The sequence below is a fragment of the Pieris brassicae genome, chromosome 12 (assembly GCF_905147105.1).
Source record: "Pieris brassicae chromosome 12, ilPieBrab1.1, whole genome shotgun sequence".
In the NCBI taxonomy this organism is placed as follows: Eukaryota; Metazoa; Arthropoda; class Insecta; order Lepidoptera; family Pieridae; genus Pieris; species Pieris brassicae.
Genome location: NC_059676.1, coordinates 428,626 through 454,478, shown reverse-complemented (window position 1 = coordinate 454,478; position 25,853 = coordinate 428,626). Strand labels below are relative to the sequence as shown.

General features: G+C 39.6%; 2 protein-coding genes and 1 long non-coding RNA gene across 6 annotated transcripts; 1 reads left to right on the top strand and 2 right to left on the bottom strand.

Annotated features, from left to right (window-relative positions):
* Positions 1–134: 134 nt before the first annotated feature.
* On the bottom strand, positions 135–6,766 carry LOC123717144. The gene is made up of 15 exons (XM_045672991.1): positions 6,728–6,766; positions 6,516–6,658; positions 6,193–6,317; positions 5,422–5,532; positions 5,240–5,338; positions 4,930–5,165; positions 4,522–4,857; positions 4,262–4,451; positions 4,146–4,188; positions 3,448–3,954; positions 2,974–3,383; positions 2,398–2,905; positions 2,096–2,287; positions 1,149–1,507; positions 135–1,082 (listed from the first exon to the last, which is right to left on the bottom strand). The coding sequence occupies exons 3-15, from the start codon at positions 6,310–6,312 to the stop codon at positions 555–557; spliced, it is 3,639 nt and encodes a 1,212-aa protein (XP_045528947.1). The 5' UTR covers positions 6,313–6,317; positions 6,516–6,658; positions 6,728–6,766; the 3' UTR covers positions 135–554.
* A 360-nt stretch (positions 6,767–7,126) lies between these two features.
* LOC123717363 lies at positions 7,127–13,787 on the top strand. 3 transcript variants are annotated; one of them, XR_006754807.1, is made up of 3 exons: positions 7,127–7,794; positions 8,399–8,536; positions 13,569–13,787. It is a non-coding gene; the product is annotated as an uncharacterized LOC123717363 (long non-coding RNA). The 3 variants fall into 3 exon arrangements; XR_006754808.1 differs by lacking the exon at positions 13,569–13,787 and adding an exon at positions 8,613–10,269; XR_006754806.1 differs by lacking the exon at positions 13,569–13,787 and adding an exon at positions 8,606–10,269.
* Positions 11,380–18,426, bottom strand: LOC123717362. Of its 2 annotated transcripts, XM_045673308.1 has the most exons (7): positions 17,533–18,426; positions 17,253–17,358; positions 13,982–14,070; positions 13,007–13,103; positions 12,184–12,231; positions 11,817–11,954; positions 11,380–11,696 (listed from the first exon to the last, which is right to left on the bottom strand). In XM_045673308.1, the coding sequence occupies exons 3-7, from the start codon at positions 14,046–14,048 to the stop codon at positions 11,672–11,674; spliced, it is 375 nt and encodes a 124-aa protein (XP_045529264.1). In that variant the 5' UTR covers positions 14,049–14,070; positions 17,253–17,358; positions 17,533–18,426; the 3' UTR covers positions 11,380–11,671. The 2 variants fall into 2 exon arrangements, with proteins under 2 accessions (XP_045529264.1, XP_045529263.1); XM_045673307.1 differs by lacking the exon at positions 17,533–18,426 and having other exon boundaries at positions 17,253–17,417.
* Positions 18,427–25,853: the final 7,427 nt, after the last annotated feature.

Sequence of the window (25,853 nt, the reverse complement as noted above, 5' to 3'; positions counted from 1 at the left end):
TAAAATGGAGGTTTAGGTGTTAATTCATTATGCTGCATTTCGAAGCGATGTGGTCCCAACATATTTCGGTAAAATACACGAAATCAACGCCAGCCGAAGCTGTTTTAAAATAATATATGAAATTGTAAGGAATAATGTTTTATTGTTTTTGTCATACAAATGTACATAGCTTATTAATTAATCAAATATTATAAAACATAGTTTGTGCAATTGTGTAGATACACTGAAATCTTCGATGAATGAGAATCGATTTTTAATAAATTCGTCACATCACGTTCTCCAGAACCTTATTCCGCCCTCACAATTCAGTAACCCTGATGAATTAAACGCCAAGGGCGGTATTTTTTTATTCTACAAACGTTGACATTGTTAAAAGTATACGGGATCTAAGAATTTCGCAAACGGAGGGTCGCACAATAACAGAACGTCAATGTCGTCTCACTGAAGACGTTCGTGTCTTTCGTCACGACTCATCAGAAAGTCACGTCAGCAATTGTAAACGTGAGCAAATTCGCGTCGGATCTCCTCTTCGCTCAGAAAGAACGCGTCCGTCGTCACACGTCGGTTCGGGGCGGAGGCGCTTCGGGCGCCGCACTTCGCGACTTCCGGGCAGGGACCGAGGGCCCGACGCTCCGGGGTCTCCGAGGCGGCCGCGACGCCCCGTCGGCCGGCACCTCGTCGCGGAGAGAGTCCGGGACGCGGCCCGGCGGCGCGGGGACGTTCGCCAATTTCGGCCCCAGACCCGCCCGCTGCAGCACGACGGGCGGCGCGCCGGCGCCCGAGCCGGGGCCTCGCTCGTAAGCCGGGACGCTCACGGACACCTCGCGCAGCCCGGTCGTCGCCGTCGGACACGAGGACGGACCGACGGCCGCCGGCCCCGGAAGCGCCCCGACCGGTGACACGCCGTACACGGAAGACACGACAGGAAGGGCGGGGCCGGCCGTCGCCTCGGGAGCGGGCGCGTCGTCCTCGCTCACCAGGAGATGGCCGAGGACGCCGGTCTGCAGCGAGAACAGGAATAGCGATCTTCTACTCGAGCTCAACCGCCGGAAGGTGACGACGTCCTGCACCATGTTGTACACCTGCAACGGGGCCGCATGGGAGAGTGCGTCCTGACGGGCGGAGAGCCGGAGGGCCGTCGGACTTACGATGACGCGCCGGGGCGGGTCGTCGACGAGAGTCTTGTACGGGAGCTCCCCGTCGGCCGGCTCCGTGTCGTCCGTGAGGTCCACGACGACGGAGTCTCGGCGGTCGTCCTCGTCCGGAAAGAGAACGCGCGTGAGCGTCACGCGCGACGTCGCCGGCGGCGTGCCCCAGTACGAGGGCCGGCCGAAGGTCAGCGGCGTCCTGGTCAGCATCACGAACTCTCGAGACACCAGCCAGAGGGGCCTCTCGAGGTCCGCCCGCATCAGCGCCGTCCCTCCGCCGCCGGCCGCCGCGTACTCGGCCGCCGTCAAGCTGCGCTCCACCGGCAGTTTGAAGTAGCACGAGGCACCCGCGAATCTTTCTGTCGAACGAGAAATGAAGATACCCTGTTTTGTACCATGATGTGTTTTACTACAGCATCACGGAACGTACGATCCAGCCTAAACTAATGAAGCAAGTCTAAACTAATTGACTAAAAAGGACGTTTCACACAAGAAACTGTCCAACGACACTACTTACAGTCTCTATTGAGGGGAGAACACTGAGTTCTTTCACTAGTTGAAATGGTCCTTCGTCCTTTTCAATCGTCTGACTGGGCCCGTGGAGGCAAGGAGTTGAAGGTCCTTTGAGGCCGTCATTGCGAATGTACCCGGGGATTGGGGGCTATTTGACCGTTCCCTGAGCACTGTGGCTATTTCTGTTAGTGCCCTAAAGCTGGCCACCATCAGGCCACACAGGTGTCGGGACTCGTTGGTAGATCAATATTTTGTTTTGTACTGATAACGAGGAATGCCTTCCGAGCAACCGGTTCAACAATTTAGTATCGAAGATCGACTCTTCGCGCTTCTTCTTACCTATACCATGTTTGGAGATGACATCATAAATACAGCAATAACAATTATAAACCTCGCCTATTCGCGTCACGACGTGGGAACGTAAGACGTCTCACCTGCGAAGGACGGCGTGTCGGCGCCTCCGTCTCGCCTCCTCTCCTCGGCCATTTCGTTCAGGATGCTGGTAAACTTGACCTTGATGCGCTTCTCTCGTTCCGACTGTTTCATCTGCCTCTTCCTCTCGGCGGCCGCGTGCCGCGTGTCTTCTATGAGTCTTATCGAGTGACTTCCGCACGTGATCACGGGATCTAGAAAATTAACAAGACGAGCAATTATTGATCAAATAATAATATGTTTATACTTTTCTCGTACCTCTCGTATTATCGATATCAAATAAAAGTGTGAACTCTCAACTCACCACGCTCACTGCGGCTTCCCGCGTTCGGTTGCACCGGTCTGTGGACGTCGAGTCCGCCTTCTGACCGGACCGGGCCGGGAGCGACGAGGCCGGAAGCGAAGGAGCCGGTGGCGCAGGAGCCCCTCGGCCGGACGCCGGCCGCCGTAGTGTCGGCCTTCTCCGTCCGCCTGAGGTCCCTCAGCTCGTCGTCCAAAATGCCGGCCGGTCTCTCGTCGGCCCGCGGACTCGGCGTCTCCTCTCGGGAATCGGAATCGGACTCCGAGACGACGCGGGCCGCCGACCGCGGCGGCGTCGGGTCGGGGGCCGACCGCCGCCGAAGTTCGGCCCTCCGCCGGGGCTCGGGGTCGAGCAGGTGAGGCAGGCTGAAGTACTGCAGGCCGACGCGCTTCTCCCTCTCCCACTTCTCGAGGTCGCTCAGCTGCGACGTCTCGTCGACGGCCTTCAGGCCGGGGTCGAACGCCGCTATCGCGTCCGTCGGCGCAGTGGTTCGCGTCGCCGGCAAATATGTCTGAAAGTGAGCGAGATTCGTTCGAGCGGGCGTCGCGGGCCGAGGGACGAATGAAGTCGCGGATTCACCTTGGCGTTGCGAGCCATCATCCTCAGCATGTCCTCGTAGAGGTACTGGAACCTTCTGCTCTCCGGCCGCTCGTCGTCGACGTCCAGGGTCTCGGCGGAGACGGCGTCCGGGGAACGGACGAGGGTGGGGGCGACCTCGGCGACGAGCATGCTCCTGTTGATCTCTCGGATCTCGTCGATGTCGGGCAGCGCGACGCGGGGCGCCGGTCGGCGACGAAGACGGGTCAGCGTCACCCGCAGAGGGCGGCACTTCTCGGCCAGAGGAAGATTTCGGGCCCACCACTCTGCCCCCTGTCCCTCGACCCCGTGGCGCCGCGACAGCTCGGCCGGCGAGAGGCCCCGAAGGGTCCGATCGGCAGTCTCGACCACCCTCTCGAGCACCACGCGCACCTCCATCGCGAACTTTTCACCTGAAATGACATCAGGATAGAGCGTCGTAGAGATGTCGTCTCGGCGAAGTTTGGCGATACGTACTGAGTCCGGGCGACTCCTCCTCGTTCTTCTCTCGTTTCACTCTCTTAGACGCACCGGGCTCCTCCTTCGCCTCGAAGTCGTCGGCGGGAGCCTCGGAGGCGGCCCGCGCGCCGTCGCTCAGCGTTCGCTTCCTCGTCACGCTCTCTACTTCGGGTTTGGCCTCGTCGATGACCAGAGGGCTTTCCTCGTCCGAGTCGGTCTGCTCGTCGGCGAGCACGGAGTTCTTTTTGAGGATGTCATCGGTGAGCTCCCGCAGCCGCGGTGTCTGCAGTCGCACGACGGAACGACAGTTGAGGGCTTGCCTGATGATAAAGCTCAGTGAGTCATCCTTGTCGGCGGGGACCGCTGGAGGGGCGGGGCTGTCTTCGGGCTCGGAGTCGGAGTGAGGGTCGAAGACGATGGACACCTCGGCCCGACTGGGGTCCATGGCCTGGAGCTGACGCACGATGTCTCTCTGCGGGATCGCCTCCGAAGCGATCTCCGACGACTCAGACTCGAAGGTGTGTTCTGGTTATGTTCCTTTGTGTTAATTGTTGAGTAGTATTCTTATGAATTATGAATGTATTACTATCTCCAGCACGGCGCTCGGGAACAGTGGGGCTTACGAAAAGATTGAAATCTACTTTTGTATCTTATAATATTTTAAAAATGATTACAAAGTCGTGCTTTTTAACTGAATCGAGGGCGACCATACGAACCGATATCGTCGAGCAGACACAGCAGGTCGGGGTTCTGGCATCCCTGAAAAGGAGAAGCGGCCTCATGAATCGGGGGAGACTCGAACGTGAGCGGCGCACCTAAGGGGGGTACTGACCAACGCCGTGAGGTCGACGACCAGTCCCCGCTCCACTAGACTAGGCCAAGAGGGGGGAGCCACACTCTCCGTGCCGGGAAACCGCCTCAGCAGCGGCGCCAGCGGCGACGACACCGCGCGGTCCTCGCGAGCCAGCAGCCGCAGCTCGTGCCAACGCCGCTGCAGCAGCACGCTCGACACCGGGCGCTCCCTGTAGATTTAGATGCGGTGAAGTAGTCGGATCGAGCGTGGACGACGGAAACGCGAAGACGAAATCGTACTTTTTGCAGTAGGCTATATGGACGGCCGTCCACACGGAGCGGACCCAGTCGCCGTACTCGAGCGCGTCCTCGGGGAGATTCGGCGGCGGAAGAGGAGTGCCGAAGACCGGGTCGTCGTCTTCGCGCCGCGCCAGCCTCGTCGTGCCGGCTCCCACGAGTCGCACGAGGAAGCGCAGCGATCGCTCCGGACACACCCGCTCGCCGTCACGTACGAGGAGCGGCAGCGCGGGCTCGTGCAGCAGCAGCAGGTCGGCCAGTCGCCACTCGGGCAGAGACAGCGACGGCTCGCGGCCCCCTCGGCACAGCTCGCGACGCGTCTCCTCGTACATGCGTAGCCTGCGAGGATTCGAGCGTCAAAACGATAGCGGGCGCGTCGAGGCGGTCGCGACGAAGGTGCCGTTGACTCACCAGACCTGCAGCAGGGCGCCCACGTCTGCCGACGTCTCGCGGGCGAAGACCTCGACGGCGGCGATACTCTTTAAGAAGCGGGCCGTGTCCCACTCACGCGGCGGCAGCACCCGATGTATCTGCGATTTCGCACGCTCGGCTACGGCTTTCTGGACCGCCTTCACGAGCCTCGTCGCGAAGCTCTTCATCTTGGCAGGGTTGACGGCGCCGTCGGCCCGACACTCGCCCGTCTCCATCTACCACACGCGCCCCGGGATCAGTTTTTTTGCGGCCTAATTGTACTGTGGACTCAAAAAGACCGAATACGCACCACCGACGCCACATCGATGAAATTGAGGCGTGTGCCGAGACGTTTTAAGACGGGCGGCAGCGACTCCCAAGGCGTCTCCTCGCGCGCCACGTCGCGCATCTATGCAGACATAAAATACATGTATTTATTAATACTGTGGTCATACATTATGGTTGAGAAGTCTGTAAGGAGAGCGCGAATACCAGGTGCAGCATATTGCCGATGAAGTCGTAGACGCGCTGCTCCATGTAACGCGCATCAGTGGGCTCACCCAGCAAGCAAGCCAGCTCTTTCAGCGCCATATTGTGCCTGTTCTGTATTGATAAAATATTATATTTAGATAAATTTAAATATTATGAATTGTGCATTGTCTAGGTTATGCTTCAACAGATAAAGTTATGTAATTAATGTAAATACGTAGTTACACAAGACATATTTTCTAGCTTCGAGTCCCAAATAAAAGATAATAAGTTTAGTAACTTAAGCTAATCACCATTGTAACCTGTAAAATAAAATAGTAATTTGAAATAAAATGTGTTCTTTTTCTCCCATCATCTAATCTACCATGACCTCGTGTTTTGACAGTCTTTAATAGGTATATTTAATTTGTTGTGTTTATTTACGAGTTTCTTTAGGCTGCTTTTATTTGTAGCATATTTTTATTCTGATATTGTATTGTGCAAACTTATTATTGATGCATATAAATGTTCTTTGTTTTTTAGTTTTACTATGATGTTAAACCTTAAATTATTCATGTGTAATAACATAAGGGATAGCTTCAGAAAAAATGTATCTGTACTAATATGCTGATCTAGAAATATACTAATTGGTTCAACATAATTTCCTTCAATATGTCTGCATCATAGTTGTGGTATATCATTCAAATTGAAATAATATCATTATAATTACATTCTTTTTATAATTGTATATATAAAAATTCTCAATTTTCATAATGAATTATATGTTATACTAACTTCTAGAGGAGGCCTGCCTCTGTGAAACCAAGAAATGTTGCATAAAGCATATACTTTTTGAAACTTCTGAGCAAATTTGGTCAGCTCAGATATTGTCCAGATCTTGTCTTTTGATCCCATGGTGACTAAAAAAAATTAACCATTTAATTTAGAGACAAAGAAATCAATGCATGTTTGACTTGCAAATTAATTGTTCTTATATCACTAGCCGTTAATATTCCCTATGGACACCTCAATAAAGGACTGACATCATAACTTCTCTTTGTTGTGTGGGATATTTTAGATTAGTTTATAATACAATTTTTTTTTCATATTTTACTTACCGAGTTATCTACTAGAACTCCTACAATTTGTTTACATCCTATTAGTAATTGCCGAAGCCGCTTTGAATTGCTTGGTGTAGTAATTTATATTTACTATAATTACAGTCATAATATTATTATCGATTTGCCGTCAGTGTTGAATCCTGTACAATTACTAATATATTACGCTGTTTTCAAATAGTAAACATTTTACTTAATTATTTAATACCTACTAATTCCATGATTTACTTAATATTTTATTACTTGTCATCAGTTACTTGCCACCACAGATTTGAGTACCCTGTGATGCCTATGTTATAATGTTATACGGTGTACTCTATGGATTTGAGTTTAGTATTTTTTTTTAAATAGTTCAGACTAGAGACAAATGGAATAATACAATTTACAATAATAATTATAAACAATGTATTTCATTTAAAGCTAGACTAAGTTTAAATAAGGTCACTCATTTTATTTTTATTACTTGTTTGTCTGTAGAGTAACAATAAATATTTGATGCTTGTTAATATATAAATAGCCTGTGGACGAAACTTCATAAGTCAAGTATAAATTAATTCACGTTCGAAAAACGAATGACGATTTATGACACTTCCGGCTTCCTTCACCTTCACGGTTCACCCTTGTGCCGTGATTTGACATCATTCATATTGGAATCATTTTATAAAAATATTAGTGTCGGCGAATTGCACCAACTGTTACTTAAAACTTTCGTATTAAAATTAGTATTTAGTTATCACATTAGTATTAAGGATAAGAAGAAACCATCTAATTTGTTTTTCAAAGAATTAAGTGGCCGACAACATTCTAGGTAGAGACACGGCTGGTATGGCCGTTTGGGAAGTAGTTCTATAATGCTTTGCAATTACTTTGTACGGTATTAACTTGTGCGTTATCTCTAAGATGCTCGTTCTAATTTAAAGTAAATGTATTCTCAATGTGTTGCTCATTATAATGAACAGGAAGAATTTTTTATGTTCAGTTAGATTTCTTTGTTGTTTGTCGTGTGGTGTGTCCTCAAGAAATCTCATTTTTTTTGCACCTCCTCCCCAGGACCGGAAGCATTAGTTCCCTGGATTTTGGAGCTTTCACCCCGGACACTTCAATACTTTTTTCATTTACTTACATCTTGATTAAAATATATTTTACATACTTGATAGAAGAAAACTTTAATTTTAACCCTAGTAGCCAAGATCTGACGTCAGTCTTACGTTAATTTGGCTACAAGAGAAGCCTCTTTCGTTGCATGAAATAGTGTGTTTAATCAATCTTGTAGTGAAAAGTGAGTATCTTTGCTTTATTTTTTAACCCTCTTAGGGATTAAATAAAAGATAAACAAACCCAATATTAGTTACTCAGTTAATAAAATTAAAAGAGAACTTTTTATTTTTTCATACAATCAACAATATTTACTTTAGTTTTAAAAGAACTTAAATTAAATTCAAAAAGTAATAATAACTTATACTAAGGAACAATTTTAACAGCCTCACATGTTTAATTCTTTATATTACAAGAAACAAAACACAATTTGTTATTTTCATACATAGACTGTAACTTAATTAAATCCAATAAAACTATATTTCTTAATATTTAGCAACTAATGCTATAATAGAATAAAAAATATCTATGTAAATTGCAGGACTCACTGATTCATCAAAGCCCAACTCAAACCCTTACTTACACCTAGAATTGTTTAAGCAGAAACATTTTGACAGTACCATCAATATATTTTTACTAACAATGTTACGTTGGACAGAATCTACATCAATTTATCACAGTCACCTGCATGACTAATACTCGAAATAATAAATTACGATTATGTGTGTGATTATTACTTAAGGGCACAAAGCTTTCTTTGATTCTATCATCTAGGCTTTTTGTTACAGATCCAAGAATGTTTCGAGCTTCTAAGATGGAATTGTCGTTTTTATCTATTTTACTATGCAAGATATGAATAATGGAGTGGACTAGAAGCAAATAAACCTGTGACAGCGGATTTTGGAAAAAATCTTTGATCAAGACAGGTGGTTTTTGTATATTTTCGAAGTAGTCTTTCAGTGGAGTGAAGAGCTTCAGAAGTCTTTCTATTGCAGGAAACAGGCTAAGCCATCTAGTTTTGGAATGATATTTCAATATGTGTGTGACATCAGCTGTCTCACAGAACTCTTTGAGGGATTCGGTTTGAACTGTGTATATAGAAAAATAATTGTAAATTTTCAAGACGATAGTCTTAGCGTCCACTGGGAGTAAGTCACATGATGAATGGCGTTGTTAATAACGTGTGCAGAGCAACCAACACTAACCAGATTCAGGGTTCAGATTTTGTTTTAGCATTGTAGTTAATTCAATGATTCTTAACCTTTTTTTTGTTGCGGCACATATTTAACGATTTCAAAATTTGGTGGCACACAAAGAAAAAGATAAAAATTATTTATTTACTACAACACACTGCATAAATAGCTTATGACAAAAATTTTAAATATACAAAATAAACTAATATATATGCACTACAATAATAACTAAACGTTTATTAAGGGATTAATTACAAGCTAATAATAAAAATATTTTTAATGCGAAATTTGAGCTTGATGTTTTTTGATACTCCCATTTATATTTGGTCGCAAAAATGACAATGCTACTCTCATATTCTCATAGTCTTCTACGTTTAACAATCTTGATCTTTTTTAGTTTTAATTTTGGCTAATGCTGAAAATCCGAATTCACACAAATAAGATGTGGAAAATTGTAATAATATGTTTAAAGCTTTTTTGGCTATCATTGGATAATCGCATCTGATGTTAATCCAAAATGAATCAGATTCTTCGGAATGTTTTAAAATTAAATCTTGATTATTGGAAAGCAAATTGAGTTCTTCCTCTTCATTCAAAGTTAAGTCAAATACAGAAGTATCCGAGAAATGGATTACGAACCCAATCAAATTTCTTAATATCTAATTTTGGGAAATAATGAATAATTCTCTCCTCTAATGTTGTCAAATGATCAACAACAATTAATTTAATAGTTTTATAACTGTCTTTAGGGACTGACTCAAACTTTTCTAAATTGCCTTCCTGAGCTTTATTTTTCTGATATTTCTGATAAAGAGAATTTAATGTGTTATTGTACAATCAACAAGCAACTCGTTGAATGGCTTCCTCCGACATATATAAAATAACATTAAGTTTATAAAACGTTCTCTGTAATTATAGCTACAAAAGTCATAACATTATTTCTGAAAAAAAAATGTGTAATATAGTAGGAATTTTGAATTGAAATTGCACGACCAGTCTAAATGTAGCACGACTAGTCTAGTAAATATAGTGTTAACAGCAATCAATTCAGCTATTTCGTAAGAAGCTTCTTGAGCCTTTTCAGACACACATACTTGTTTTTGAAAAACTTTTACTTGCTTAATTTTTGATGATAAAGACCTTTCAAAGTAGCTTTTATCTTTTGTCGAAAGCGAAGGAATAGCACTATTTGATAATTGAAAACCAAATATCACACCCTCGGGAACAACTATGTCATATTCCATTGTAGAGGTAAATCCACATTTCAAAAAATCATCATTATATTTCCGATGGACAACGTATTTTTAGTTGTATTTTTACTTATGCCGGGGGTTGGCTCATTAACTTGGTCCCCAACGTTATCATTATCATAATCATTAAATTTTCTTCTTTTAAACCATTTATCTATTTTCAGAAGGATCTGTTAAAATAAAAATAATATTGTCGAAACATTTAAAAAAAATGGTTCAAATATTACCTTTGAATTTATAATAATCTAAATTATGCACTCACTTGTAATTTATGAATATGTAAAATTAAACCTTTCTGAAATTGTGAAACTTTCACTCAAATACAATTTTCCGTAGATAAAACTTAAATTTTATGCGAAGAAATACTGACGCAGTGTGCGTGTGCAGCAAGTCAGCACATAAGCTCGGGATTCCCCGTGAGATGTGTATACAGCGCACGTGTTCAATCACAGAAGCATTTAGTAGAGTGCGATAAAAACAAAAAAAAACTTATTTGGACAACCGTGTAAACCAAGTACCGAATAAATCGGGGGATAGGTGTACTGCAAAGTTTATAAGTTTACAAATTTATAACTTGAGACATATTCCTATTGATATGCATGCCGCTTCATCATAATTTGGCACTAAGAAAAAACGCGTTGCAAAGCAAATAATAAAATAATTTATCTTTTGTGGATTTAAATATATTCGAACACTTTTTTATTCAATTTTATGACCGATAAACACGGAACCTCTCCCTCTTAGTCCGTCAGTGTAATTAGTAATTGTATCGTTCGGACGTGGCATGTCTTAAACTCATAACTCGTTGTGTCACACACCTGTGTCTTGATTGAGTATCTAATCAAACATATATTTCCTAGCTAATGTTGTAAAACAGATATTTTCGTTGGGAGTCCTATGTTTTTATGTTCGTTTACTTAGAATAGCTGTTTTGTCGACTTTGTTCACGTAGGATTTACACTTGTAAAACAACAATCGAACTTTCTGACTGAATATGTCACAACTGATTTATTTATGAGAAAATTAATAGTTTTCCAGCGGCTTCAAAATGTTAAACTAACTTGTGCTCTCGGTTGCCAAGATTCGGCGTTAGCTAACGTTTCAATTATTAGACTCGAGAATTCTATATATAATTAATTATATTCATTCTCGCGGTACTTTGTATTGAAGTCGAGATCACAGAGTTGTACCGGTGGATCAGACTTTGCCATAATTACGTTCTAATGATAAAGAAAACACAAAATTAAATTTTTCCTCTTTAATTTCATCGTTAAATTCTATGTTTTAGATATTATATTAATTAAAATATTTATACTTAAAATACTTTGTATACAAATACAAAAGGGGGAACATAGCCAACCACTGAAATAGTCCCTCATCCTTTAGTGGGGTGAGACAAGCTTATACTCATATCTGGTTTTCTTTTACCGAATCTTCAACATTACTTTTAATTTGCTTGAGTTTTTTTTAATGTCAGTAGGTAATTAATGAAAAATTATCGGTTTATATGAAAACTCCAGCCCAGTTTTTAGACAAACTGATAGTTTTGTTCTGTGTTAAATAGGTACAATTTGGAGGTTAAAGGATTATTATTTAGATGAAATGATTTAGGTGTCATCTATTCTGATACTCTGAACACGCTCCTGAAACAATTAAAACAGGAGTTTATTTGCTACATATTTATACAACAATCCCACAATTAAACGTTTTGTTAGAAAATGAGAGATTATGGAACATTATGACCCTAACCTAACCTAACCTACCTTTTATAATGCTCTCTGGGCACGCAGTCGCACACAATTTGTTTTTTCCACCTATCCCCGAAGCGATCGTTCATTCGGTTGGCCAATCTGTCACTCAACTGCCCAGCTCTCTTCCCGTAACGATTCGTCAAGTAGAACCTGTAACATTCATCATTTTATTAGTTGCAAGATGACCCTAAATTGATGATGTCAAATCTTAATACAAATGTTTAAAACAGACGAAAGAGATCGGACCTCATACTACAGGTACGAAAGACAAATTTCTGAAGGCACCTAGAAACAAAAAATAAAAAATTTTTTTCAAGAGTTCGTCACGCGGATACACCCTGCGTTGTAGTTATTTATGTCTTAAGTCTAGGACACATACCTATTAGTTTTCTGTTGGTCTGCATCCTCCTCTGCGTGACGGACCACCCTGTCGTTATAATAGTGATGTCAATCATTGCTAAATTAAACCTTATCTGCTTATGAACCAAATTTGATGAATTCCTTCCAAAAGAACAATTTAAAAATAAATTTAACGATGGATTTTATTTCAGTGGCCTATTATATGCTTTAATTGACGCATCGCTCTTAAAGGTTCATTCATTGCGGCGTACTTACTATCCGTCAGTTTCTTTCAGTATACGACTGTGAGAGACGAGACTAGATTTTTAAACAAAAGTCGTAATTTTAACTATAAAGGGCAATTTTTATTGTTTCATGTCGAATTTCGCAGTTAAATTAGAATTGAGCCACGTCATTGCTTGCGTTCAAAGTGGTGTTATAAAGAAAAAGCAAAGGCATATCTTACATACATGCAACTCCAAAATAGTTTGTTTAGAAGTTATGATTAATCTCTTAATATATATATATCTTAATATATGAGATTAATCATAGCTTCTAAATATAACTTCTTCTATAATAGACTTAACCCCTGATATCTCGCATCACGAAAGCCGCGCAGACATACTTTCTTAATATGTAGGTACTAGCAGTTGTATTAAATGTAAGATTATAAGGATTTAATTGAATGTACTCGAAATAATATGATTTTATAAGAGTTTCAAAAATAATGTAAAAGGCCGGTTCGCGAGCCTTCTTCTGTCATTGGGAGTTTCCATGGGCGGTATCACTTAACATCGGATGAGCCTCCTGCCCGTTTAAAAGAATTGCTTTATTCTGGAGTCGCTTAGTGCCGTCAATGTTACCTGTTATTCGTCAAAGTGACTTCAGTCGGTCCACGAAGGGAACGTCCATAGCGACCGCCGATCCAGAATGTGTCGGCTGAACGCGGCTGACGATCCTCTGTTCATCATAAATATTATCAGTTGCCTTGGAACTTTTTCCGAAAATTTCAGTCGGATTACTTCAAATAAATGCAGCGCTTTGGAATCCTAGCAATTGTGAAACAAGGCGCGAGAAACAAAAAGGCAAACAAGAGCTTCGTTCGATTGAAAATTTAGAATATCGGTTTTCGACATAACAAAGAAAATAGATTATTTGAGGACTGAATATAACTGAGAGTTAGCTCGAGAGGCCTAGCCCGTTGTTCCCAAATGATAGATATGTTACAAATTGGTATGCCTATGATATCTTACACTTTTTAAAGGACTCAAATAAGCCAATAATGTACAAATTACTTACTGTCACGGCAATTAAACAATTAGCCTAAATCGTAATTATGTTTAGGTAATTAGTAATAGTTTGGATGGATTTAGGAATGTAACATTTGGAAGATTTGGAAGAATTTTATCTCCTATTACTTTTCAGGATATTTATACATCAACTGATAATACAACATCACCACCTAAAATGGCAAGAACTGATAATACATTGGAGTCCGACTTAGTTTACTCATCAGCAGCAAAGAGAGATAAATTTTCCTTATTTGGTGAATACATTGTTCGGTAAAATGTGAAGATGTAATATTTGACGTTAATATGCTAAGTGAATTTAAAATTAAATAATTGTATTACTTGTATTCTTGTCTATGATAATAAAAGGCTTTTGTTAAATTTGATCTAATTTAACTTTATTTAACCAATTTCTGCAAAGTTGCATACAGTAGATCATTTTTCGAATAATTTTACTCCTTACGCGTGTACACCAGTACACGCACACATTTTTATTATTATTATTATGTAGATTAAGAAAAATGTAAATACTGTTTATTTTTTGGTTACCCCGATTGTGGTCCGCAGCACAGAGAACGGTCATTACCAGCGCCAAAAGACAGACTTGCCGCCACATGTTGCTTTGTTTTAAGAGCTTGCTAAAACAAAAACACGATACAGTTGAAAAACAACCTACTGCAGGAGTAATAAATAGCCAATATTTGTTGGCAAAAATTTAGAGGCTTTAATATTTTATGTTTATTTTAAAATGTTTGTTTAAGTTGTTAAGGAATTAAGGATTCAAAGAAAACATAAAAGGTTATTCATATAGAAAAGTTAGGGAAACAAAATTAACATCAAATGTTGTGCCCTCAAGGCTATAGGGCCTGAAGTGGGGCATGGGGCAGGGCATTTACTGAAATTCTTGTATCTCATATAAAAAAAAAAAATTGTCGTCTCTGCTAATATTCTTTTATTAAGCAGCTTTTGTTTTTGATAAAGTTTTTCTTTTAACAAAATATTCAATCTTGACACTTAAAAACTAGTATTTATACTATTGGTTAAGATCATTGAGTTATAAGATCTTATTTTACAAATTTCGTACTCCTAACATTAATTATATATTTAAAAAAAAACAATTATACTAAAGATATAGCCAAAGATGGAATACGTAATGTATAAAAAAGGCTCAAACATCTACAAGGAAAAAAAACAATAAACTGTTTCGTTGCAACTGTTACAATTCTGCTGTTGTGTGATGGTGTGAAAATGAGTTATTTAACTAAAACTTGATTTGTCTTGATACAACTTGATCTCATCGGGAACGGGTTGCGAGAATTGTAAAAAAATATATAATTAATTAATTAATCTCGAGGTATAACAGAAAAATTAATTCACCTGTGTCCAAAAGTTTGACACATTCATAAATAAATTAAAATATAATTAATATACCTTCAATTTAAATATTTATTATAAAAGTTTTAAGACAAACAAGATGCTAATGAGCGGATAATGCGAGGGTGGTGAAAGCGAAACTTATAACATTGGACGGTAAAAGTTGCGTTTTATTGTAGGTGGTATTCGTTGGTACGATCCCCGGCTTTCTTTCAATGTGCGCATTTAACAGTCGCTCGAACGGTGAAGGAAAACATCGAGGCGACGGGTAAGGCGACCTCGAGCCAGCGCAAGATAACTGCGGGTGTCCCGCAAGGAAGCGTCATCTCTCTCTCCAGCCCTCTACACCGACGCCGTCCTCTGCGCCAAAGGATTTACACTCGCGCTCTACGCCGACGTCACGGCGAACTTCGCGACGTCGCTCAACACTCAACACGCCACTACGAGTACAGGCCATGTCCAAGAATATGACTATGGCAGGGAATAGTAGGCCCTGAAAAAGCTCCGCCCGCTAGTGTCGGCCAACATTCTGCTGCGCACCAAGCTGACGCTCTACAAGCTGTACATCCGACCACATCTTACGTACGCGGCGCCAGCGGGTTCTACCATCTCGCCGTTACAGCGGGCCTGGACCGCGAATCTGCCGACAACGGGCGTCGCTGAACGAAACGACGATTGAGACGAGTCGAGCGTCGGCGTTCATCGTCTCCACCAAACTAAGGGGTATACGCCCGCCCCAGTGCCCCTCGATAATTTTTATCGACATTGAATTTTTTCGTTTTGATGAAATAAGCTGAATTTAGCTTATTTTTATAGTATCCATATTATTGCAGAGAACTTTGGGTATTTTTTGTTTTGCGATATCTATTATAAAAAGATAAACCAAGGCCACGTTATTTGTGTCATATATCTGAACATTTATGACTGCCAACAAAGCTTATAACATTCTAGGTTTATAAGGTTTATAAGGTTTTAAAACATTCAAAGTACAGTAAAACTTTACATAACACTTGTGTTAAGCTTATTACAATTTGCCTCTGTAATCTGGTCATCACGTTAAAAAATGCAAATAAATATCAATGAACTTCAAAAATGTTCATTAAGCATTGCAATCGCCTACGCTTGCGTGGTCTATTGCAAACTTACGAGGCTCATTTGGACTATTTCGAGACTTCATTGGCCTGTTCTTTTGTATATAATATTCTTTGTAATTCTAGAATTACTAGGACTAAAAGTCTTCTATACGCTCCAATGAATATTCATTGGTTCTCCAGTGAAAATCTCGTGCTTACTTAATTACTAACTTTATTCAAAGTCAAAGATATGTATGTGTGTAAAATTTGTGAATTAATATGTTCTTGTATATGTTACGCACATATGTAGTTTTATACATAAATAAGAACAATTTGTTCGAACATTTATAACTCGAGAATGGCCGGACTGATATTCATGTTTATGACGAAGGAATAAAAGACAAAAAAAAAATCCAAAACAAAATTCTTAACTGTCAGACATTTGAAGTTTATCCCGTCAGTAACTCTCTCCTAGAATAAAATAACGTTTTTAAACAAAATTAAATCTCAACTATCCTGTAACACGACATTAATTGACCAAAATTCGTAATAACGTCAATATTAAGTAAGCTTAGTATTACATTAAAACAAATCCTCTGCCGCGTCTTATATGTGTGTGGACGGTGACATCAAAAACATGTAAGAAATTCATTACGGGTTTCACCAATTAGGAAGACGAATCATTTACGGACGGTTTAGGTTTATAAAATTTTAAACTAGTATTTAAGGTGGCATCCAGGGCCTCTAAAAATTATTTGTCTCGTCTGGGTCCAAAAAAACCCCATATTTTTTGAGCCCATCAAGAAAATGTACAAAAAATAACAATAGTATTTTTAAAGTAAGGAACGGGTATAACTCGGTAATGACTACTAATTAAACAAAGGTTTCTCAATAAATAGGTAATCATTTTTGATACAAATAACCAGGGACAATAAAGCCTTACCGAGGACCACATAAATATCATGAATTGTAACTATTTCGTAGTGAGTTATAAATATATCCGTTTTTACCGATTGTCGCAATTTAATTAAGATTTTTTGTGTAAATAATAGAAAATTGATAAAATATTTTTACGCAGGCAAAGCTTAAAGATTAAATTAAATACAGAACATCAAATAGGTAACAAATTACAGATTATTTTAGTAAATAATTGGATTATAAAATGAACCCAACTAATCGTTAAAATAATAATTCTTTGTGAATATAACAGAACAATCACTACTTTACATTTTAAAGTGCTTAGGTATCACCTAATCCGCTGATCCCAGTGTTTTTTTGCTTCAAAAATATGTTTACCACAATTGTTAATATATAATGCCTTATATGATGTGGTGAAATGTCATAAATAATATAAAGTAAAAGGTAAGACTTACCACGATGTCAGGTGCAAAATGAAATGAAGATCGTCAATCTTCAATGGTCGCCCGAAAGACGACTGAGTCCCAACTGAGGCTGTGTGGTCTGAAAGCGAAGGCGGGACTGCAAGACATAAAAATTCAGTATATTACAGAAAACGGCGGATGTCATTTTGAATCGCAGTAAAGAATTAATGACTGGATATCATATGTATAAGCAAGATTACAATTACAAGATTCGTTTACTATCTAGTTTCAATGATATATTGTTTCTCAAAATAACACATTTTTATATTACCTTTCGTAACAAATGGGGTCTACCGTAATTACGGTAAGCGTAGGAATCACAAGTTTTGTTTGTTAGACGGAACAGCGCGCGCAGTTTATTAAGCCGGCTCCAGACTCTCTCGAGGCTTCTCGTCACGAATATTAGCGAGTCGAGGCTGTGGTACGTGTGGTACCATCCACACTCGCTTTATTTAGTTGCTCTCTATATATACGACGATAAGGACGTGATTGGAATGACTTCGTCAGCTTCTTTATGTGCCTACAAATATTACAATACCTTGCGTATCACAAATATATAATTTCAAATCATGTGTTCACGCCATCCAGTTACCTATAGGCCGCGTGCGTATCGCGATGCGCCTACTGTTGCGCCATCTCGCGGAACAGTGGTGACAATACGTAGATTTCCAGCTGCCTGGCGCCTTCCCAAGTAGTATATGCACTTCCAGGTCATTATTAATCGAAAATAATTAACAATAATTGACGTTATGACCTCAACGATAATCCAATGTGGTTTTCAATCAATCTATTTACATTTTTTGTTCGTGCAAAATCGAAATTAAAAGGTAAGTAATGTACCAAAAAAATTAGGAATCCAAACCTTTCGAGGGTTGCTGCTTATTATTGAAATGAATTTTTGGGTAAAACACTTTGAAAGCAGGCATGTCTCTAACTTGAGAGAAATTATCGGTGTAGATGGTAAACGTATCATCGAGGGAAAAGTTTTACCAAATAAAATATAATTTTTTTTTTATTGTAAATTGTATTATTAAGATCTCATGCAAACGACAATAAATCATGATTTTTTACAGTTACTTGTATAAGGATAACAACTCGTTGAAGCAAATAGGCAGGATCGTACAGTCAAACAAACTAAGTATTTTAGAGTAAATGTCGATTCTAGTTTCATAGGAGTTTCACTAACCTCTTGCACTGATAAATTAATGCTTTGCAACGAAAGAGATGATGTATGGCACTGATGGTGTGGTCCTTGTGTGATTAAAAACATAATTTTTGTGTTGTTTTGTTCATAGCTATAAATTCATGAACCATTTGATATTTTTTTGTATCCAGTGAACATTTAATATTTCATAGGATTGTTGAGCCATCTCCTTATGGGCCAGGATTAAATTAAACGTGACTGATATTAATTGATTAACACTCGTCTAAGCGCAACGGGGCCCGGAGACAACTGACTCGCGACTCGTAATTGTCACACGTCGACAGTTGTCCCCACAATATCTCCCTTCTTCTCCTCCCCTTCTTAAAAAAAATTACATAATAAACATTTTTTAATATTTTCTGTTTACACAAAAATGAATAAGTCTAAAAGTGTAAAACATAACGTAAAGCTCTAGTAGTTTCACAAAAAAAAATACGGCCTGAGCGTGTCGTCGTAGTAGGGGAGACCGGGTACAAAAGTAAGGGCGGGTCGAAAGTAACAAATGCTCTCTAGATTCATCAAATGGGCGAACACAGCTTTGCCGCCGTCAGGTGATAGCTGAGAGCGCCCCCCGCACTTGCAGTTAATCGCCGCGTACTCCTCGCGCTGTTTAAAAGACAAGTCAAGCCAACAGTTGATCAAAAATGCTTGTTACTGCTCGACAATCATATATCGCATATATCTATCCAAGCTCTAGATTTTTGTAGAGAAAATGGTATAGTATTGCTGTCGTTTCCACCCCATTGCACGCACAAACTTCAGCCTCTGGATAGAGCAGTATTTGGGCCATTCAAGAAAATGATAAACACAGCAACAGATAACTGGATGCGAAATCATCCTGGTCGAACGATGACTATCCATTACATTCCTGGGATAGTCAAAGAAGCATTTCCTCTTTCTGTAACTGATACAAATGCAATTGCTGGATTTACCTGTACCGGCATAAGTCCATTGAATAGGAATATCTTTACTGCAGTTGACTACGCGCCATCATCTGTGACTGACCGGCCATTGCAACTTGACAGTCAAATTCCACCAAATGATTTGTTGACCAGTTCTGATGCAACGTCTTCCATTCAAGTTAATCTGGACTGGAGTATCTGCCAGTTGGTGATCAGCGAACAGACAGCAATGAGGATCAACCACCGGCTGTTCAAAATTTATCGGATTCGATCTGCAAAGACTGATTCTCTGTTAGCTGTCTCAGTTTTTGATCAAAGATTCAGATCACCAGTGCCAGGACCTAGCGGACTTCACAGAGCAAATTCTACTCAACCGTTTAATTTTTTCACACCTAACGATCTTAGACCTTTAACACAAGCGGGTCCGAGGACTGAAACAAATAGAGGTCGTAAAAAACGTAAGACGGCAATACTGACGGACACGCCCGAAAAAAACTTAATTGAACAAGAATACCGCGAAAAAACAAAGCCAAGAAAACGGTACTATAAACCGATACTGGTAAAAGTAAGAGAAAATTGATATCTACAAAAGGAAAGGGAATAGGAAAAAAGACCAAAAAAGCACCTAAAGACAAAGAAAATAAATCTGACGACGACGAATGCTTCTGTCTCGTATGTTTAGAAACTTTTAAGAACAGTCGACCAAATGAACAATGGATACAATGTATCGAATGTAAAATGTGGCCCTATGCAGAATGCGTGGACGATGATAAAAACTATGTGTGCCATAATTGCGAGTCTGAGTAGGAGAATAGTCTGATTATAAAAAGAATGATTAACATAATATAATAATTGATTTCTTTACTTAAACTAAGATATATTTCTATTGATTTGTTGTTTTTTAATAGGTAAATAATGTTTGAATATTTAGTTTTAATTAGCAAGAAGTTTATTTGTGTTTTTATTTTTTATTAAACAAAGTCTTTAAATAAATAATTGTTGATTAAACATATATTCATTACCAACCTATTCGTCTTGTTACTTTAGACCCACACCGTGTTACTTTCGACCTGCCTACGTGGTCGAAAGTAACAAGTGACGATTTTTTTTAACTCTCTGTTATTCATATAAAACACACCATAAGAAAATAAATCGAGCTACTAGTGTAAAGAACATAAACGGAATGTATATATGGTTATATTAATTGAATGACAATATCAAAACCTAGCCACAAATCAAGGTAAAAGTACAAAATGTTACTTTTGTACCCGGTCTCCCCTACGTAAGTCGGTGTCATGTTCGTCGTCATGTTTAAGTGTCGCACTTGAATTCGATAAGAAATATGCTGGTTTCAATCAGTCAATAAATATTTGAACATTTCTGTTAGGAAACTCAACTTTATACACCTTAGATTTACAACTCAACACACGTTACGGACCATCATACGTTGGCTTTAATGTTATATATATACCTCGTTACGAACGAAAACATATTCACAGTCTTTCAGATCAGAATGAACAAAAAATATCGAATTACTATGAGACTTGTGATCAGGTCTAAAACTGTTCAAAATGCTACGCAACTTTTGAACGTAGGTCATCAGGAAATCATCGCCTGTTGTGATTTCCTCCTTATTAAAAATATCCGACGGCAGGCGAAGTGTTTGACAGTACGTCATCTCGGCTGCACTAAGTTTACTGTCCGTTCGATTAGCTGCTCTAAGACCTAACAATACAGTTGATAATGCTTCCGGCCAGTGTGTGCGTCTGTCTATCATAGTCAGGCAATACCTGAATCCTTCTGACGTTATTGGAAGAGGTCCAACGAGATCTATGTGCACGTTTTCAAATCTTCCACTAGTTGGAAAGGCTTGCACGGCTGAATTAGTGTGTCTAACTACTTTAGTGCGTTGACATGCTAAACAGTTGTTAAACCAAATACCAATGTACTAGACACCATTTTTATAGATGAGCGTATACCTGGATGTCCTAAATTATGTATTGTGTCAAAAGCTAATCTACGAAAATGCTTAGGTAAGTTAACGGCCTAATGTTGTTTGTCGATATTTCACAGAAAATAGGTTTGCTACACATGTGCATAACTATTTTCTTGAATTCAGTTCGCCTATTATCGTCATTGATGATGTGTGATCCTCATCCGCACCTTGAACGTCTGCCAACTCCTCATAATTAATAGAGGTAGGACAGTGTATTGTCTCTGTAGCGGCGAAGACAAAGAAAAGTAGGCCAAGGGGCCAATAGTCTTCAGTCTCTTCACCTGTCTCCGTGGGAGAAGACCACAAATAAAAGTATAAGCACAAAATAGAGGAAGCGTAAGACCAACCAAGCGCAAGCGTAGGCACACGCGTGACCTCGCGTCGGCGGTTTAGTCTTCTCTAAAGGCGCGGGCGCATGTGTAATGTTCCCCTCCTCCTACACTTGCAGATGGTAAAAGAGAAAGAGTGGTGTTTAGGGAATTGGTGCGGTAAGGACAGAAAATGTTTACAGAGAGGACTATAGGTAACTGGATGGCGTGAACAGTCACTATGCGTGATAAGGAATCTGCTACCACATTTTCGGAACCTGTAATATGTCTAATGTCGGTAGTATACTCGCTAATGAATGCCAGCTGTCTTATGCGTCTAGGTGTTTCTTTTTCGCACCTCGTTTTTTTAAAAGCGTAAATTAAGGGCTTATGATCTGTGTAAATGTGTAACTTACGGCCTTCTATTTAATCTTTAAAATGACGAATCGCCGAGTAAATTGCTAGTAATTCGCGATCATAGGTGGAATACTTGGTTTGAGCATCTGAATTCTTTTGCGAAAAATAACCTAACGGTTTCAACTTATTATCTACATATTGTTGTAAAACTGCTCCAACGCAAGAATTTGAAGCGTCAGTCATTAATGAAATTGGAACCTCGCAACGTGGGGCGGACAGAGTGACCGCTTCTTGTAAACACGCCTTGCACCGATCAAAAGCTTCGTCGGCACCGAATGTCCACACCAATGGGTGTTTTGTCTTTTTTCTTCGCACCACGTAAATAATTATTTAAAACTATTTTATACCTAACTGCGTTGGGAATATGAGAACGATAAAAATTAACCATTGCTAAGAAACGACGTAACTCATCAATCGTTTTAGGCTTAGGATAATTTTTAATAATTTCGATTTTGCTGTCCAAAGGTCGAATGCGATTCTTACATACTGTATGCCCTAAAAATTCAATGTCTGATTTTCCAAAACAACATTTACTGAGATTAATAGATAAACCGAATTGACTAAAACGTTCAAATACTTTGTCTAAATGTTCTTTGTGTTGTTCTACTGACTCCGAAGCTATGATTACGTCGTCGACAAAAGTAAATAAAAAATCAAAACCTTGAAGTACCGAATGGTCAATAAACCGTTGATAAGTTTGACTTGCGTTACGTAAACCGAAAGTCATCATTGGAAATTCAAAAAGTCCAACGGGTGTCGTGATCGCAGTCTTTTCAATATCATCCGGGAAAATTGGTATGCAATGGTAAGTTCTAATAACGTCAAGTCGAGTAAAAATAGTCTTACCATCCAACAGATAAGCAAAGTCGTGTAAACGCTTCACGGGATAACGATCCGGCTTCGTTATTGCGTTTAATGGCCTATAGTCTCCGTATGGCCTAATCTCGCCATTTATTAAAAAAAACACAATATATATTTTACATATTTATTTAGAAAAAAAACAGGTATCAATTTCGATACTTCAGACATTAACGCCATAAAAAAATCAGATATACCTATGCATGAAATAATGCGAAACATTGATTGTTTTTATTATCGCATAACGACACTTTACACTTTTTACAGAACCAGGAGGTAAGTTTCCTACAATTATTAAATTTACACTTATTTCTAGAATCCATAAATATTTTTTCATGACCAATACAATCGCAACACACGTTAGTAGAGGGTAGTACACCTTGTACACCTGTCCGGGGTCTTTTAGAAGGTACTGTAGTGTCTTGTCGACTGTTGGTACTGGGTCTTCCCCTTTTATTTTTCGAATGACTTTGATATCTACATAAAGTATCGGCAAGCTCAGTTCTAAAATCTGCTAACTTCATAATATTCTTCTTAAGTTTTCCTTTCATTGTGTTTACCTTTTTGTATAGTACCCAAGCATTGATGACAGTCATGTCTAACAAGTGGTAGAAGAGCCTCGTTGTCCACTTTCTCGACTTTATGCGGATGCGATATCGACCAATGAAGCTATCCATCAAATCAACGCCGCCGCCCATGTGTGCATTATATTCTTTTATGACCCGAGGACATGATACTTGAACATTGGCCTTTAGTTTTTTTTCGTAGCGGGTTATAGTATCCGCTGGTTCAGCGCCAATATACGTGGAAAGTAATAGTTCTTGTTTGTTGTCTATCCAACATGTGGCCGAAAATTCATGGCCTTCGTGAGAGGCCACATTTTCGTGATATGTTCCTCTGGGTACGTTAGACTTCATAATTTCCCGGCTACTTGCACGACTTTCCAAGCCTGTTTCTCTGTACTGTACTTCCAAGATAATAAATACCTTCGTTGGTCAAGTAATGTAGCAGAGGAATATTCGTATAAAAATTGTCAAAATAAGTTATATGATTGACGTGCCTGGTCGTAACAATCGAATAACTGTATTCGATACCACTCCGAGGTCTGGTTCGCCAGGTAAACGGTCTATTTCCTTAGCTCCTGAGGAAATCTCAAAGCTGTAGGCATACCCAGACAGAGAGCATAAAACGTATAATTTGAATCCCCACTTATGGGGATTGTTTCATAAAATGCTTAATTTTAATTGAACACATTTGCTCGTCTAGTGATAGACGATGCTCAAATGGTACAGTAATAAATTTCTTGTTCAAATATTCTATCACTGGTCTTACTTTATGCAGTCGGTCGTGCTGTGGATGATCAATGGGCAAATGTTTAGAGTCGTCATTCATGTGAAAAATTTGTCGAATTTTATCAAATCTGTTGCGATTCATTGTTTGTGCTATGGGTTCAAACTTTGTAATGTTTGACCAGTATGACCTGACACTAGCATAATGATATACACTAGTAAAAATAAGAATTCCAATAAATTTACGTAATTCTAAGACAGTTACAGGTTCTGTAAAGTTGGGATTCTTTTGGAAGGCATATTTATTTGACTCGTCCACTAGAAATCTTAAAATTTCGTCACCGAAAAAATAAGAAAAAACTGAAAAGGAGTGTCTAAGTTCATAATTTTTTGTGAATACTCGGTGTTTCCAGCAAACCGGAAAGCATTTTGGACTATGTCCATATTCTTTACTCTCCACACTAAGTTTCTAGAGTTGAAGGGTGCAGTTTGCAGGTTGTTCTGGCTGCTGGTCGTAGGAGTTGGGCTTCGTTCAACAGTCTCTAAATTATGTTGCATGTCGGTATCTACGTTTGCTGCAGGTGGATCTGCATCCAAGTTTGGGTTACTGGGAAAATTACCTACATCCTCTTTATCTTCTAGCTCCATCACACGATCTCTTTGGCTCGAATAATAGTCTATGTCATCTTCATTGTCGGTGGAATCGTCTTCCGAAATTTCACCATTTTCTAACCGCTTCAATATGCTCTCAATCTCTTCTGGTCGCATTTTTTATAAATTTCTATAATAAAATAAAAGTAATCCGAACACCAAGCTATGCAGAAAAATAATGAATCGGAGGTTCAAAAAGTTTTTATAGCTAAAGAATTAGTAGGTAGGTTTTATGTAGGGCGGAATGCCTGAAGTATTAAAATCGATACTCACAAAAACAGCACTAGTCTCTTCAAGTAAAACATGCAATCGCAAAAAATAATTATATCATAAGGAAAATAATATATTCACTTATCTCAAAAGTATTTATATTCTTCAGAAAAAGAAAATATATAAAATTTGTATTCAACAAAACTTTTAGTAAAATGTAATGTATTTAGTAAAATAGATAAAATAAAACAATAATGACATTTGATTTTTTTTATTTCGTTGGAAATAATATTATACAACAGTAAAATACGTACAGCCAACCTATAAAAAAAACTAATAGTAATGTGAACATTCGGTTTAAAATATTGGTATCAAAATTGAAACTCTAGGTTAAGGTTATTAAGGGATAACATCAAAATGGAAAGCCGAATTCTAAGCCCGGGTGGTACCAAACCCGAAGTCTGCATCACTGATATAAAAGTTTTACAAACTAGAACCGAATTAGAGTTATCAATTCAATTAAGAAGTTAAATTCATTCCTATCAAACTGTAATAATGCTTACAAATTAGCTTCAGAGTATCAAAAAGAAATCTTATTTAAATTAATTGTTCGTCAATTAGAAGGGAATGCAGAAACAGCTTGTTCAATAAAAGAATTGTAAAACTGGCCCCAATTCTTAACAGAAATATCGATTAACTATAGGCATAAGAATAGGGAAATGTATGGTAGAACCGCGGCTATGGAGGCATTAACCCT